Raw genomic sequence first — 16,593 nt, 5'->3', positions numbered from 1 at the left:
GAACAATGGGTGATAAAAAAAAATATATTTAAAATATTGTCAACGTTGATTAAAATAATAATTCTCACAATAAAGCGATTACTATTTATTATGGTGATGAAGTAACATAACTGGTGAAAAGTTAGCCATTGCCATCATATGGCCGTTAAACAAGAAACATCAGAAGCTGACCTCATAATGATAAGCTTGGGTATTCCCCGCACAAGATCGAAAGGAGGCGGCAGCTCGCTCTCGTGCGGCGTCGACGAGTCGTAAAGCGCCTTCCACGGAGACGTGTCGGCCTCCACGTTCTCCTTGAAACCGTAGAGGCTGGCGGTGCATATTGACCGTTGAATAATATTTCAGTAGAGGCCTCTTTTCGCTTTATAAGCGTTGCGGTTGTAATAAAAGAGAATCATATCAGATACAGAGTACTTAATGTAAAATAATAGCTTGTAGAAACTGCCCATATAGCGATTTATTTAAAACACTGAAGAAGAAAAAAACGTCTTCTTAGAATGAAGGCAGTTAATTGTTTAGTCAAATTTTTTTATAGTAATTTTTACAAATGTATACCAAAATATCGTACCCAGGAAGGTTGCTGCTACGTACGATCTCGGACCAGGACTTCTCGGAGAGCCAGGAGGGTGCGGGGTTCTCATACGGGTTGTCCAGCGCCACTCCGCCCGTTAGCAGGAACGACAGCAACTCATCGTCCAGATCGCCCTGGATACTTGTATGAAGTTAATATCTGAAGAGTACTTGTTCTAATTTGTACGTTAAAAGGTGCCTTCAGTTAGATAATCATAAAACACTCTAAAATGTAGGCAAAATGGATTTAATTGTTCTCATTTTTAATTATTTGGGTTTGACGGTCGATATCACGATTTTACCGTTACAGTCGATTATCCAGTAGGCTTATTAAAAAATGAGATGAGGTATGTGACTAAATATTATTTTTTGGGAAATTCTTAACACATTTATTTTTACTAAACGATCAAAGAGCTGTGAGCCACTTTACAATTTTTTAAATGTATTTTTAATCGGTATATGTATTTTAACCTAGGCTTAAATAATTATTTTAATTGATATTCATTTTTGACACATAAAATTGCTAAGAAATTAAGCAAATCCAAACATATTAAATACTCTAACCTATTAACATTTCGATACCTTAGCTCTTAAAATGCCCAATGTGAGAACGAGAGAGAAAATAAGCTTGTCCTTTTCGAAGAGACTGCGACACACGTTTTCGTAGACGCTGCGGGTGAAGAATGCGTTGAGTCCCGACAGGCGTTCGTCTAAATTATCACTCTTTGGAGAGTTCTGGATAGCCTGGTTATATAGGTTTATGAACCTGAAAATATAAAAAAATATTTTGTTTACATAGGTGTTATGTATGCGACCACCCTATGGAGGTACATTAGGACATCGCGTTCGCCGAGACCACCGACCGGCCCGGCACCAGCACCCCTTGCGCAACATCACGCCGCCCAACAACGGACCACACCGATCTTTCTTTATAATTTCTGTGTCTCTTAGAATTAAGAAAAGTTTTAATATTATTTTATAATAATTGGTTCTGGGGGCATTCTGTGTTACAACCTCAACACATGAAGTGGTCTAATTAAATTAGTATTAATATTTGTAAAATAAGTTTGTGAATTAAAATAAATTCACTTTTAAAGTACTTTTGGGTTTTTTTAAGTCCTTCCGCTACGAACGACGTAATTTAGGATAACTACCACTCAAAGTTTATTCAGCAACAGATATCTATATTGAAAATAAAAGACACACTAAACATCCGAGTCAATCATTTTACCGAAAACTATTGAATTCGCAACGTTGAACGCTATTGAAGATTCAGGTCACGATTTTTGCATCAAAATGTTTTTTCTAAAAAATAAAATCTTAAAGTATCATCCTCGGTACCCGATTGATTGCAATAAACCCTCGCATTAATTATCGAACATCATAATTAGCATTCCCATTTATTAAGAAAAGGAATCTATAGAAAGGATTTAACAAAAAAATTCAGCCAATTGCCTGCCTGTTCCCGACATTATTTGAACTGCCAAGTTCCGCTGCATGCTTAATGCACACACACACACATGCGTCGAGATAGCTTTATTCTACATCGTAGGAACCAAACCGAGGATTCACACTCACCAATTGAGCGAATACTGGTACATGGGGTCAATATTAGCCAGGTCCGAGATGCAGAAGAACAGCACGGAGCTGTGCTTGGAGACGGGCACGTAGAGCAGACGCGCTTCGTCAATCTCTATCTCCGTGACGGCGGCCGCCGCCTGCTTCGCCTCGATCTCGATAGAGAGCACCTTTGACGACGACAGAATCTGATTCGCAGACTCGTCTTCTAGAATATTACCCGCTGAAGACAATACCTGAAATGAACGACATGGTTAAATTCTTATCGACGAGTAGTGCTGAGGGTGCTTATCTACTAAACGCGTATTATAATTTAATATATAATTACGATAAAATTATAAATAAATCCCAATAAAGATTAACCAGAAATATGACATAGACAATTGATCAGATTCTAGAAATCATGACAATTTGTTTCAAATAAACAAAATAACTACAAAACATGGATCTAGAATTTTTTTAATGGCCGTTCTAGCAACCTTACCTCTAAGATCTTATCTTCTATCTCTTTCAGCGTCCTTTTATTATTAGCACCTTCTACAATCAGCTGATTCTTTTTAAGTTCCAGCTCAGGTCGATCTTGGGCTACTACTATACCGAGAAGCTGATCCTGGAGTCCTTGGGGTGTTATCATGAAGTTCAACAATGTGACCTGGGAAAATGTGCATAGTTGACAAAAGCTTATAATACTTACAACAGTAAATTTTGAAAATTTAAAGCTAAAAATGTGTGAGAAAGTATTAATCAAGAAATTAGTAAAATTCGCCAGTTACTAATACATAGAAATTTATTAAAAGGATTTGCAAATAATATGGATATAATACAATTTTAAAAGTACATTAGGCGTAAGTCAGTACTAACCTTAACAGCTATTTCCGGTAGATAATGCGGGTTACTCAATCTCGTGGTGATGTAGAAACGAAAATCGTTGTTATATTCCAAAATGTTATCACCTAACTTCAGGCAATCTATACCGCCAGATCTGTTAGTATATTATGAGTACTATATATTTTGTATCCAATATATTTCAGCAGTAATATAAGAGAAAAATGATTAAATATACTATTGCTAATAAAATTACTCTAGGCCAAAGATACTTCAGACAGCTAGTTAATTCTTTCTTAAAGCTCCTCAAAATAATCTGGATAAAATATAATTTCGTAACTACCTGAAAACATTCCTCAAGAGCACAGGTTCCAGCACTGCGTCCAGTTGCTCGCGCACGTTTTCCAATATGACGGGCATGCCCAGCTGGATTGCGTTCTCCAACACGCGCACATAGTTGGGGTCGCTCAACTTGATCACCTTCAATTGATTGTCTCGCTCCATGTTTTTCACCCACTTATTTGCTTGCTCTGCCAATACAATACGATCAGACACGGAAGACCAGACATTGAAATAGAAGACACGCAAGTCCAGTTCAGCCCTGAGTTTGGAACGCTTTTTAAGCTTTGTTAAACTTGAGTGCCTCGTAAAACACATATCACTGTTTATCTTAACCCTAGTCTCTATTTAGACCTTGAATGTGACAGTCAATTGTTCCTGATTGTGGGTACACTACTGCACTTTAACTATGTACTGCACATTTAACTAGTCATCATAGCGAATGCTCTGCCCTGGCCATAATTCGCTCAGAACACTTAAGGCGTTGTTTTATCCGAAAACTTATCGTAAACATATATACGTAATTTTGATGTGGAATTACAGTTCACCTGCTTGAAACAAAAACGAATGCTTTGCTAACGAGTCTTGCAAATCCGAACCTTAAATAGATAAATGTAAGAAACCTTATGTTTGGAAAATACTCTACTATTTTCAGATACATAAAACACTAACCCTGAGGGTCAATCATCAGCGGCCACCTTCTTGATTTCTCCACGATGATTCCGTTCTCTATGGAGAAGGCGTCCACGGGTAGACCGGCGATGTTCCAGGCGCGGATCACTACAGGCTCACCCAGTGTGCTGATCAGACTGAAGATTTCCGAGCATGGGATCTCTGCAAAGCATTATGCCATATAAATATATATATGGCGTATGTATATAGAAATATATAACTTTGGACTCTTTTATTTTATTTCAATTTTTATATACTAATGCAGCATTTTCTTCTTAGGTTAGTATCCTCATAAATTTTAATAATCAATTTTATAAAAACCCAATACAGATAAAAAGCTAACCTAATTTTATTGCTCGTTCGTTCCACGTTTGCACGAGTTCTCGTCTGTAGTTGACAGTGTACGGACCGAGGTAGGCAATAAATCCAGCGGCGAGTAGAACATCCCCTGTTAGTATGAAACACATCTAAATTCAATTAAAATTAAAATAATACTTTATTCAAGTAACAATGGTTTGTTGATTAGGAAAGCACGTTTAAATCGTCAATTAATAATAATCTATTAGGCAGTTCGAAGCTAGTTCAGAACGTAGATACTACTAACTATTTTAAAATTTGTTATTTCATTATTCATTCTAATTATAAAATTAAACTAAACGTTTAAAATAAAGTCATCGATACAATCCGTAATTTGATATTGTCTGCGAAGGTTGTCTTGTGGGGTAAATAAACGAGTTCCGAACAAAACAAAACAGAAAAAAAGGTTCTTGCAGTGAAATATTTACACAAATTATTTCAAAATTAAGCCCTCTAATTCGATAATATTTAAATGTGGGTGTATCGCTGACCAATGATATTGGAGAGCAACTGTTGCAGCTGATTGGCGAGGTCCGTCCAGCGCGCTTTCTCGCCGCCCAGACCTCCGATCAGCTGCTCCGCGCGGGATAGCTTAGTGGAGCACAGCTCTATCTCGTCCTCGAGACCTTTCTTCTTACGTGTCATCTCCGCGAACTCGTCGTTGAGGGCCTTAATAAACGAGTAAACTTGTTTAGAACTAATTCAAAGCTCTACTCTATTATTCCGTTGCCTATACGTATGCGATGACTAATACTATTGAAAAATATTGGATCTCAAATTTTGGTAAAAGTAACCATAAACAGAGAGACGTCTAGTTTCTATAAAGACCCAATTCTGCTTTTATTTAATACCATAAATTTGTGTCTCCTCGGAAAGGAAAATTAGAAACTTTTGTGTTTTCAATGAAATTACAGTTATTGAGATAACTCAGAGGAAACATATAAAAGTCATAGGACTACTGAACATGTGATATTATGTTAAGTACGGTTAGACTTTAGAAACCATCACAATAAAATAATCGAAATCAACCTAAATATCCTTTTATTTTTTAGAAAACGGCTTTCACAAGCTCACTGTTGCCCGTGCTTTACTACTTTTGTAATTTATCTTATATTGGCGTTATTTACTATTATACCAAACCTTATATCCTTAACTTAATATTCTTAACCAGGTAAGATCAGGGCGGACTAAGAATCGCGGAAGACCATTTTGTTTAAAATTCAAAAGTAATGTAAGTAATTTTTTTTCTTATTAATTAATTATTAAAAATTTCAACGGTTCAAAACTGAGATTAACATATATAAACAGGTAGTGTTACCCTAAACTTTAGAGGGACGAGGCCGCTCTAATCACGTGTCTGTCTTAACACACCTGGAGTTTGTCCAGCACCCCTTGCAGTTGAGCTCGCTTCTCATTTAAAGTGTTCATCTGCGCTTGTAACTCCGCCTCGGCTTCTGCCAGCGCAGCTTTCTTGGGCGCTACGACCTACAACCGCAATACAACAAATTATTTATACAAGTTTCATTATAAGAGTCAACATTCAATTCTTAGTTTAATAAAATATAATATTATTAAGTATGTCTTTCTTTTTATATAAGATCAAATTCGTTTTATTAGAACACATCGGTTCAATCAAACGTCAGAACCTAAAATAATGTATAATATTTTTGGCTCTGATGTTTGATTAGATGTTTCATTTTGGTCTGTATAATAGAATTATTGTACATTATTTGAATTATGGTATAAGTGTATGGGTCGCGACCTTGATGACTCGGTCGTACACGTCCATGGCGCGCACCCACTTGCAGAGCCCCTCGCACGCCGACGACACCTTCGCGATCACCACCGGGTCGAACTCGCGGTCCGGGATGTATCTGCATTCAGACATATGTCATACACCCGCTCTGGTATCAGCTCCTCTGGTTAAACGTCTCCTATTCCTCGGCCCCGAATTAGAAGTATTGTTACTAAATTGTAAGTGTCTATGCGCAATGGGGGCCACTTGTCATCAGGAAAATAATTAAATAAAATAAAAAGTAGGAACCCCGAAGGCTCTTCGAAAGGTACGTTTAATCTTAATCTGACAATAATATCTACAAAACAAAACGTGGAAATTGATCACAATCTTGGCATAATCCCTGCCGGAGTTCATGGAACTACTACCTAACGACTTCTAAAAGCGATTTACGAATTACTTACGAATAACACAAAGATCGCTTATTCTGCCATAAAATCACATACAAACAACCGAATAAATATAACTATCTGAATAAATGTAGTCATGAGATAATAATCTTATTTAAATATTATATAACACTAAAAACATAACATCTTGGAACCCATGTTTGGCGATACATTGACGGCATAGGAAGTGATTTATGCTGCAAGAGTCAGTGTCTATAAGTAAAGGTAACCGTTCACAATCAAATCGCTCATTAGTATGTATTCCTATAAAATAAATTTAAAAAAACCCACTTATCTCTAATCTTCTTCATTATGGCGGCTGGGATGTTATCCTTGTCGTAGTTCTTGAGACTCTCCAGAAACTTCATGTCACCGAGCATCTTCTGAGATGGTCCCCAAAAGTCTTCATAAGGTTTACCTGACCGATATAAATTCATAAATAGAATTAACTAATTGCTGTTTCATATTTTATTACATTAAAATTATCGAAATACACGTTATAAAGGCACACAATAAATTAACAGCTTATTTCAAGTTGCACGAGTCAAAAATCATAATTCAATCTCACAGTTAAAATATACCCAACCTTATCATATTTAATTACTACCTGAAAAATTAAAAAGTTATATCTCGCCTAATGAATAACAAGTTACATAATAATAATCAGACAATGACGTATTTGAATGTGTGTTTTTTTAAATTGTTCTTTTAACATTTCTACTTTTATACAAGCATGGTACTCACCATTAGCATCCATTTTTCGATCACCCTTCACCCCCTTCATTACACATACCGCCTCCATTACCAACTTCACACCAGCAGGCGGGTTCTTCATGGACTTGACAAGTGTCACGTCAGCCGGTTTCAGCGTATCTAGCGCATCTAGTGCTGCTCTAAGTGCTGGAACAGCTTCAGCGAGGTCGGACTCGCAGTCATCCTTGATGGCCTGTGCTGCAGCTGCAGCTTCGTTTGCTAGAGCTTCGTCCGCACCAACGATCTATAAATACAATTCAATTTAGGTCCAATTTTTAATCGCCACTTATCAAAAGGAACAACAATTTTAAAAAATTAAATGTTGTCTGTAAAATTTAGCAAATAGGGCTATAGTATTATATATTTCGCAATTTAACTTAACAAAACTGCTAATAATATGTTTTAGTACTATTTCAGTTTATTTTAGTTACCTCTTTCTGTTTCTCAACGACCACAGTATCCTGTTCTATTTTAATCATGAGTTTCTCCGTCTTGTCCGAAGTGTCCACAAGCAGCGGTTGCAAGTCGATCAAGTTCTGCTGCATCACGGCTACTTGGCCGGCAGCAAAGTCTAGCTGTTCGAGGCCCGTCTCGTATCTAGAGATAAGATACAGTTGAAACTAAACAGTCGCAACTTTCCGGATATCAGTTTTATATATTAATATGGTTTTTTAATATATAAAATATATTAATAGAATAACCTAATTCCCTTTTACTAAATGATAGAAGATAAAATGAACATACAACACATGCAGTAACACGTACCGAATTCTCGACCGAGTTATCTGATCTACTTTTAGGGAGTACAAATTTTGGAAGGCCTTTATGAGTTCCAAGTAACTCGTTGGAGTTACATATACTTTTCGCCTTTGTTCATCGTAGAATCTAAAAAAAAGTAAATATGGTCAAATTTTTTTATTTAAAACAAAGTTTGAAATAATTATTGAACATATATTAATACCGATCACTAAGATCTACGACGCTGATATGGAAGAGTTGACACATTTGGACACAGGCGTCGCGGAGTTCTTCTTCAACGCCCTCCATCTTTGCGATAAACATAGATGCTACACGCTCCAAGGCCTCCGTCGGCCACGCTGTAAACCTACCAATAGTTGATTTTTAAATATTTAATTTTACAATAAGAAAATAACAAACAGCGACGGAATTAATTAGGATTTATGGAAACAATAGAAGTTTTAAATTTGTGTATGTCTTATCGATTGTCAGTATAGACACATTGTAAAATGTTTTCTATATTTTATAAAACCCTACATATATATATTTCTGTATATTCCGACGTGAGCATCAAAATCTTGTAAAATAATATTTAAAATGATCTCTGATGAGACTTTAGCGTAGGAGATCACCAGTCGATGGTGCAGCAGTTGATGAGCGAAGGGAACATGCGCAGTCGGTTGCGGAACGAGTCCCCGATGGGTGACAGTGCCAGCACGATGCGCAAGTTGGCCTTCACGCGCTCCACATAGAAACCGAACATCGCCAGCGGAGTCGTCTCCATCTTCTTGCCCTGGAGGATTGAGACGGATGAGTGTACACACAGTGATTAGCTGGATTCAAATATTGACTCACACAGTCAGAGTCACATTCGACATTATTTATTTCATTCTTGTAATTATAGTATATAAAAAAAACCAATATTTACATTTTATATCTGAATAAGTGAATCTTCTACACAAAAACATTACCGTAATGAAAAACATGTACGTGTAACACGCTTGTTACAAATGTATAGTATATCGGTTTAATAATCTATAACCTTAATTAGAATACTAGTTAACCAAATTTAAATATCGATACTGCAACGCATCACTCACGGACTCCCTAACAGCAGCCTGCATCTTGTCAAGTATCTCAACCTTCTCATCCATGCCGTAGAGATTGGGTATGTCTCCCGTGTTCAACAGCATATTGATATCTTCCACCATACCCTCGTACATGATCTAGATGACAACAAAGTTCCTTCATTCTTTTTAATTGAACCACTTATAAAAATATATCAAAAACATTTTTTTATATTATTTGTAAGGAGAAGGCAGACGAAAAATTGGGTTGGCCGGTAAGTAGACACTTAGGTAGATGTTGATACGAAAAAAGTTCTACCGACCTAGTTTTTACCGACTGATCGAAAGGGTTTTTAAAAATACCCGCCAATAGAATACAGCATACATTTTTTTTGAGCATAGCCTTTAACCGCGAAGAAATATCTCATTCCTTAATGTTTTAAAACTGTACCGTGTAAAGAAGAAGAAAAACGAATTCATTCGCCTACCTGATTGTCAGCGAACAGGAAGACAAGTGGTTTTCCAATGATGCCAGCCTTCATCAACATCTTCCGTATATCGTCACGCCATTCGCTCTGACCGTATACTCTTGAAATCTCGATCTATCAACAGTTATATCGATTGTTGACAGTTCCACTATATCACTTAAAACCATCCATTTTTGAATAATACGTATACCTTACATGTTTTCTTTAAAAGCAAAAATATATCATGATTTAGTATCTGTCTAGAAAATTTTACGCGAACATTAAACAGAAAAAGATTGTGTTTTTTTGCGACTTTCACTTTGTGTTTATAGTCTCATTAAATCAAATAAGCTTGAGGAAAAACACAATAAAAACAATATTTACATATTAATATAGAAGGAGCAGGACGAGCTTACCTGAATGACATTCATCTCCAGGATACTGGCAGCTAGTTTGACGGCACTGCTCCTACCACTGCCACCGACACCGACCAGTAGAAGATTCCCTGAAAATTATATAATATTTCATTTAATATTTTAAGTGGATATTGATGAGGACATCATCAATTGATGTTATAGAGCACATGACAACATGTACCACAAGCCAAAACATACGTAGATGCACACCTATATGAAGATCTATGAGACCATCTGAAATATCTGGTTTATTTGACCACCGGGTTTACTTATCACAGGCACGGGAATGTAAAAACTAGATAACTATAGGCTATTACTGATTTGTTTACCCAATGGAAAATCCTGGGGCTTGGAATTTTTCAAGCTTATTCGATAATTCACTTTTTGGTGGATATTACACACGAAATAAAAAAATAAGATTAATAATAAGTAGCTCTTAACAAAATTTAATAAGAACTATTTTACACGTTGGACACAAGATGATGTTCAACTTGATTACATGTTTAGCAATCGTGATCAATAATAGAATTGATAGACAATATTGGTAGATTATAACGATCGCTTTTTGTTACTTCAGGGCATACCGTTGTCCTGTAACAGCACACGTGTGCAGCGGGATATGTGGTCGAGTGCATAGCGGAACATCACCAGAGACATCGGAGATGACGAGACCACGTTGTACTCCTCGAGGTAATACTCCATCTTCACTGCCATGTCGTCGAGATCTGTCACCTGTGTTAAGCATTGAGGTATCCTTTCAAATAATCTAAACTCACGACAATGGTATTTTATAAATACAGCATTCAATAAGTTTTCATTAAATATTTAAAATGTGGTTTAAAACATATGATATGATATTCCAAATGTGTATCGATAGATCGGCCAAGAAAGTTAATTAATATAATTCACATAAATCTAGTTCGAGACACTCTGGACCTCTGCGAAGGAATTAGCTTTTTGGTACTAACTTTTGTTATTTTGTGTGCCCTAAAGCACTGTTTGAGCTCACGAAAGAAAAATATGAATTAAACTATAATTAGCAAGAGTGCAGTATAAAATTATATTTATAATATGATAATAATGTTAAACCTAACATTCATACCTGATCATATATCTTCGGATCAGCATCCGGTTCCATATAGTTACCGAAGAATATATTCGCGGCGTGCTTGTTGGAACATTTTTCCCCATCCGGTACGTAGCCCAGGTCACCCAGAACTTGATCCATGTGAACTCGGTAGTGAGCGTACACCGCTTTGTAAACTATATCGAATAATTTCACTCTGAGGAAACGAGTTATTACAAAATGTTATTTTATTATCAGATTAATATTAGAAATGTTCAAGTAACTTTGCCTGTTAGTATTACACTATCACCAACTAAACCAAACGATACCTCAATAGCAATACTGGCATAAATAAATAAAGGAATGGACGACAAGAATAAACCCTATGTGGATAAAATCACGGTGAGCAGGAAGTTATTAGAATATAAAACATAGAGCAGGCGTTATGTTAACTAAACTCCAGCCGTATTTAGTAAGCCAGTGGAAAAGTTCTCGGTTGGTAACGGATGTTCGCATACCTGTCGGAGTCGTCGACGAGGCGATCGTAGAAGACGCGGTAGATCTCGTGCACCCACAGCAATACGAGCTTGGGCGCGTCCTTGAGGTGCGAGGCGGGCACGAGCAGCACGCCGCGCACCACGCGCGCGAAGTCGCGCAGGTTGAACAGGTAGTGGCACTTGCTGGGCGTGGGCAGGAACTGCAGCGTCACCCCCTTGTACACCTCCATCGTGGCCGACACCACCGCCTGAGGGACTTGATCACTTACATCCAAGACCGCGATATCGGATAAGTGTATTCGAATTAATAATTGTGTGAGCTGATTATTACATTACAGTATAAAAACATGTACAATTATTATTATTTGTATCATATGGGTACATGTATAATTATATAATAGCGTACCTTGCTTTGTCTGGCGAGACTATCGGGAAATCCTTTAGCGAAATGCCAGTCCATAATAGTGACAAAGATCTTGTTTAGCGTATTGTCTTCGAAGGAATCGAGAGCAATCAGCAGCATATGCCGAGTTAGACGTGACGATATCAAATTGGAACCCCCGCCGGGAGGTAACATCGCGGACACAAAGAGCTAAAAAAATGAAACCGATTCAAATACTTATTAAGAGTAATAAGTACATCATAATATCAATAAGCTAATTAAGGTAATCATAAATTTGAAGTTGTCATTTAAAATCTTTGCATATCCCAGAACTGGACAAGACCTTCACTCCAATTATGGAAAAGTTTATTCAAATCACATACTTGGGTTTTAACCTCAACCTTCGCTTAAGCGAATTCACGTGTTCAGAAAATAAAGCCTCTTGGCTCTTTATTTTCATATCTCTTAGGATTATAAATCATAATAAAGTAAGCAATTTTGATACAAAACTTACCACATCGACGACTTCCTGGCGCACCATCTCCTTTAGGTCGTACCAGTGTCCGTGGTCGATCCATTGCCGCAGCAGCTCCAAGGGTGGCTGCGCCCCCCATTGTTCCCGTTGCGGCATGCTGAGATCGTCCACGAATAGCACACACTAGAAAAAAGTTATGAGAACAATTTCATCATTCAAGTCAACCATTTTATCGATTGTTCGTTTATTTTAATATTTAGTTTTTTATTAACAAAGACTCGTATAGGCATCATATACATTTCTTATTTTAGTATAAATATATTCCTTACTGTACTTAAGGTAAATGTTAATATATTCTATTTTTTGAATCGACTTTGTAAGAATATAATATCAAATATCACAGTTTTACCTTTTTACCCATTGATGGTCCAAAAACGCCTTTCCTACGCCTGTCTACTTTTGACATTATTATATCTTGAGTCTGTAATTTAAAGTGGTATATATACATATATTTATAAAGTTATTATTTTTCGGCAATCTAATGCGTATTCACAAAAGTGGTGGTTTCACAAAGGTGGCAAGGGCATTCCAATTTCAAATATCCTTTATTGGCTGTGTTGAAATAATAAGACTACGTAGATTATGGTGATATTGTCAACGAGGGACAAATAACTTAAGGTTTCAAGCTAATATCACATATTCTTACTTTTACCTAATTTAAATAGGTCACTTTAGATCTTATGAAAGTCTTACCTGGTTAGCAGTGGTCCTCGCGGAAAAGTTAATCGTGTTAGTGATATATTTCTCCTTAGGCAGTGACAGTAAGAAGTTTAGAACGAGAGTGGACTTCCCAGTGCCTGTGGGCCCCACTAGCAAAATCGGTATCTTGGACTTCACCATCTTGCTAACGAAATATCGCAAGCAGGCATTTTCATTTGTAAGGATAATGATATCATTCACCTGTTCATGAGAGCTTAATAATTACTTCCTTCTTTAATTTTTTTTATTTTTTTTCACGTAATAATAATTATAAAATGACAAATGAACACTATAAAATAAATACAACAATAAATACCAGTATTAACATCACACATACAAAATAGCATTCAAAGTAAAATTTAAATGTGTCAGGTGGATAATAAACTGATTACAGAGTCTCTTTTAGTGTCAGTGCCTGTTTGCATTCATAAATTTAATAAAAAAGAAGAAAATGCTGGTCAATACCTTACATGTCGAATATTAGTAAAATATAGCTTAGCAATAAATACCTTAGCTGTAGGGGATAGAGGAACTTCCTTCTCGAGGTCAACCCAAGGTATCCAGGTCCCGTTGTTCCTTTTATCGTACACATAGTCAAATACAGTGTCCTTGTCTAAGAACAGCTGGTTTTTATTCAGCTTAAACGACTTTGGCTTGGGATAAGTGTTATTATTACCGTCTAGCAACTTCCGGAAGAACGTGTCGAAACCTTTACGACTTTCACCTTCAAAATAATTATAAAAATATAAGGTTACAATATTTTTTCACTAGAATCATAGTCCTGTGAAGATTCTTCTGTATTAATTATATAAACTTAAAATGTCAGTTCGTAAATTACCCAAAAAAAAAGAAAAATTTGAAGCTTAATTGTCCACGATACTAAAGCGTGGCGAGCCTGCGCTTCGAATTGCTCAAGGTGCCATTATACGATTTGTTACTTAAAAATCTATTCGATGGAATAGTACTGCAGTAATATCGACTAAAAAACCAGCACGTTGATCATAATCATACAATAGACTTCACGTAAGTATCATAGACAGGAAAGCGAGAACCCTCGTTTATTATGTCATATAGGGTCTTAAACCTGACTGTTAAATAGCTCATTCTACGTGGTCTCCTTTACTTTATCGCACCATCGATACAACTGAGCAAAATATTTTATACTCAAGTTCAGGTACCCTACAAACATACAAATAAATATAACTCACCATTGATTGTAGCGCACAGACCCCAGAGCAATGAAAATATGAAAGTGCACTGCAGCCAGACAGTACTGAACTGCGACTCGCCTTCCAGGAGACAAGTGAACAGACGCGTGAACGACTACGTGCAAAAGATGATGGTTGGTTCATCACATTAAAAGCGTTGGCATTTTACCCTTAATTCGCCATTTATAAAAAATCCTATTTAATAAATTGTACAATGCCAAGAAATCTTTCTAGCTTGACAGATAATGGTAAAACTATTCGTATTATCAGAACTAATTTATTTAACATATACTTATCGAATTATTTAGGAGATAGTTGTTAATTACGTACGTACGAGCAAGTTGTTAATTTAAGATTTGATTGCTCACATTGAATTGATGGATCTCCCCAACTTGAACGAAGTGTTGGCATTTGAGTAGGAACTCGAAGATAGGTGGCACGAGCCAGTCTATGAGTTCCTGGATCAGATCGAACTGCTCTGGGATGAGACGCTTGCTAAGGTGAGTGTTGTATGATGCGAGGAATGCTCGCCAACCTGGTGAATATTGGACAGCGTCAATTATAAATCAAGGGTTCGTCAATATAACATTTTAATAAGCACTCACAGATAGATTTTCTTAGGGAACGACATACATATTTAAATTAAACTCAGAATCCTTTGAAAGTTAAAGGCACAATCCTAGCCGTAAGAATAAAAAACGAATTCCACTTTTGTTTCTCTCAATGGCACTGCCTCATTTGAACCGAGTTTAGTAGTGACTTTCTAATAAATAAAATTTTAATACAATGAAGTAGTTTAAAAAAAAAAATGTGTAAAACCTAAAAAATATTATTTCATTAGTTATTTTGAAACAAACATAACTTAATTTTTTTAATTTGTAATTAGGTACCTAATTGTTCAGGCTCCATATAGATCATGCCGCATCGGGACACGGTGGCCGGAGAAGCGAACTCCAAGTCAGCTGGCTCGAAGATTAAGTTCATTTTGTTCGTCATCTGTCAACACCGTACATTTAGAAAAAATTTCGATCACACATATACAGATATCTAGTGCAATGAGAGCTCAGAGCATTCGACGCATGAATATTCACTAAAGAATAACAACTATGCTAGATCTCGGTGATTGTTTCCGAAGAGGTCATGGAATGACCTCCCTACACCCACCTGTATGATTTCCCCGCTCATGAGGCACAGCTTCTTGTTGTCATCGAGCACGGTGTTCATGTTCTCGATCCACACGGCGTCCACGGGCCCGTCGAACAGGATCCACTTGCGGTCGCGCGTCGCCGACATCGCGTACTCGCGAAACGCGATGGCCAGCACCCCGTCCGACCTGAGCAACGGGACTTGGGGAATGGACGACATCGACTGAGACTTACGGCACTATAGTAATACTTCTATATGACAAAAAGCTATTATTTCACAATACGACAATACAGTCGTCGTTAGCTTTGTTACCATTCGTGGGATGCGGGGTCGAAGCAACCGTAGAGCTGTCCCATTGTGATGGCCTTGGGATTGATGATTCGATACACGGCTCCAAACTCCTTGTGCCTCGGCGGCGGCTTCATGAGCTGTAGCGCTCGCAGGGACTCCGCTAGCGCCTGATAGGCCTGAGTCTTGCCCCCCATTGGAGGGCCGACTATCATAAACCCATGACGAACTAACATCATTTCGTATATCTGGAACGATATATGTAAGAAATAAATATATTTCAAAATATTCAAATAGTCATCAATTATACTTTTTTTCTGTAATTAACATTTAAAAATATATATACATATTTTGTAAAATTAGTTTTTGATGCAATGGTTGTTTTTTTGACATCAATTAAGGGGCTAATTGCAGAACTGGCCCTAAAAAAAATAACCCAAAGTACATAATAGTCAAAGCTAAAATAATTTTTAGCTTAATAACTGTTGTTGATAATACCGAATACTTTTACATAATTCTAAAACTGAAAAATCAACATCCATCACCTGTATGATCTTCTCGAGGTACCAATCGGTGGGCTGCAGGTTCCTCTTTTCGAGCTCCTTGTTCACACAGCGCAGCAGTTCGGCGCGGTCCGGCTGCGGGATCTCCACGCCCGGGAACAGATCCGAGTATATACCCATGAACAGGGGGACGTCCTGGGAGATTGTATTGTTGTATTAAGCCAACAGTGCACTGACAGTGTTAGAAGTGGTTTATGTATGATAATGATAGACAAACAAATGAGGGTAAGCCATAATCCAATT

At 37.1% G+C, this 16,593-nt stretch overlaps 1 protein-coding gene across 1 annotated transcript in view; it reads right to left on the bottom strand.

The window, feature by feature from the left end:
- Positions 1–16,593, bottom strand: part of LOC113393154 (dynein axonemal heavy chain 3) — a 37,995-nt gene that overhangs the window by 8,957 nt on the left and 12,445 nt on the right. Inside the window, exons 28-62 of the mRNA XM_026629884.2 lie at positions 16,333–16,485; positions 15,812–16,035; positions 15,518–15,686; positions 15,244–15,349; positions 14,722–14,888; positions 14,354–14,468; positions 13,655–13,869; positions 13,140–13,346; positions 12,796–12,867; positions 12,426–12,569; positions 11,936–12,121; positions 11,551–11,777; positions 11,069–11,249; positions 10,551–10,698; positions 9,967–10,055; positions 9,572–9,685; positions 9,117–9,242; positions 8,649–8,809; positions 8,240–8,383; positions 8,044–8,163; positions 7,710–7,875; positions 7,270–7,522; positions 6,817–6,943; positions 6,104–6,215; positions 5,713–5,826; positions 4,833–5,010; positions 4,328–4,432; positions 3,985–4,146; positions 3,317–3,503; positions 3,010–3,130; positions 2,633–2,800; positions 2,149–2,384; positions 1,153–1,336; positions 569–705; positions 172–309 (exon numbers count right to left, since the gene is read on the bottom strand). Of these exons, the coding sequence (XP_026485669.2) occupies positions 172–309; positions 569–705; positions 1,153–1,336; positions 2,149–2,384; positions 2,633–2,800; positions 3,010–3,130; positions 3,317–3,503; positions 3,985–4,146; positions 4,328–4,432; positions 4,833–5,010; positions 5,713–5,826; positions 6,104–6,215; positions 6,817–6,943; positions 7,270–7,522; positions 7,710–7,875; positions 8,044–8,163; positions 8,240–8,383; positions 8,649–8,809; positions 9,117–9,242; positions 9,572–9,685; positions 9,967–10,055; positions 10,551–10,698; positions 11,069–11,249; positions 11,551–11,777; positions 11,936–12,121; positions 12,426–12,569; positions 12,796–12,867; positions 13,140–13,346; positions 13,655–13,869; positions 14,354–14,468; positions 14,722–14,888; positions 15,244–15,349; positions 15,518–15,686; positions 15,812–16,035; positions 16,333–16,485 (5,456 nt within the window). The remainder of the gene's footprint in view (positions 1–171; positions 310–568; positions 706–1,152; positions 1,337–2,148; positions 2,385–2,632; positions 2,801–3,009; positions 3,131–3,316; positions 3,504–3,984; positions 4,147–4,327; positions 4,433–4,832; positions 5,011–5,712; positions 5,827–6,103; positions 6,216–6,816; positions 6,944–7,269; positions 7,523–7,709; positions 7,876–8,043; positions 8,164–8,239; positions 8,384–8,648; positions 8,810–9,116; positions 9,243–9,571; positions 9,686–9,966; positions 10,056–10,550; positions 10,699–11,068; positions 11,250–11,550; positions 11,778–11,935; positions 12,122–12,425; positions 12,570–12,795; positions 12,868–13,139; positions 13,347–13,654; positions 13,870–14,353; positions 14,469–14,721; positions 14,889–15,243; positions 15,350–15,517; positions 15,687–15,811; positions 16,036–16,332; positions 16,486–16,593) is intronic.

This window comes from Vanessa tameamea, chromosome 9, assembly GCF_037043105.1.
Source record: "Vanessa tameamea isolate UH-Manoa-2023 chromosome 9, ilVanTame1 primary haplotype, whole genome shotgun sequence".
NCBI classification, from domain to species: domain Eukaryota; kingdom Metazoa; phylum Arthropoda; class Insecta; order Lepidoptera; family Nymphalidae; genus Vanessa; species Vanessa tameamea.
The sequence above is the reverse complement of the archived record's forward strand: the minus strand, read 5'-3'. Positions and strand labels throughout refer to the sequence as shown.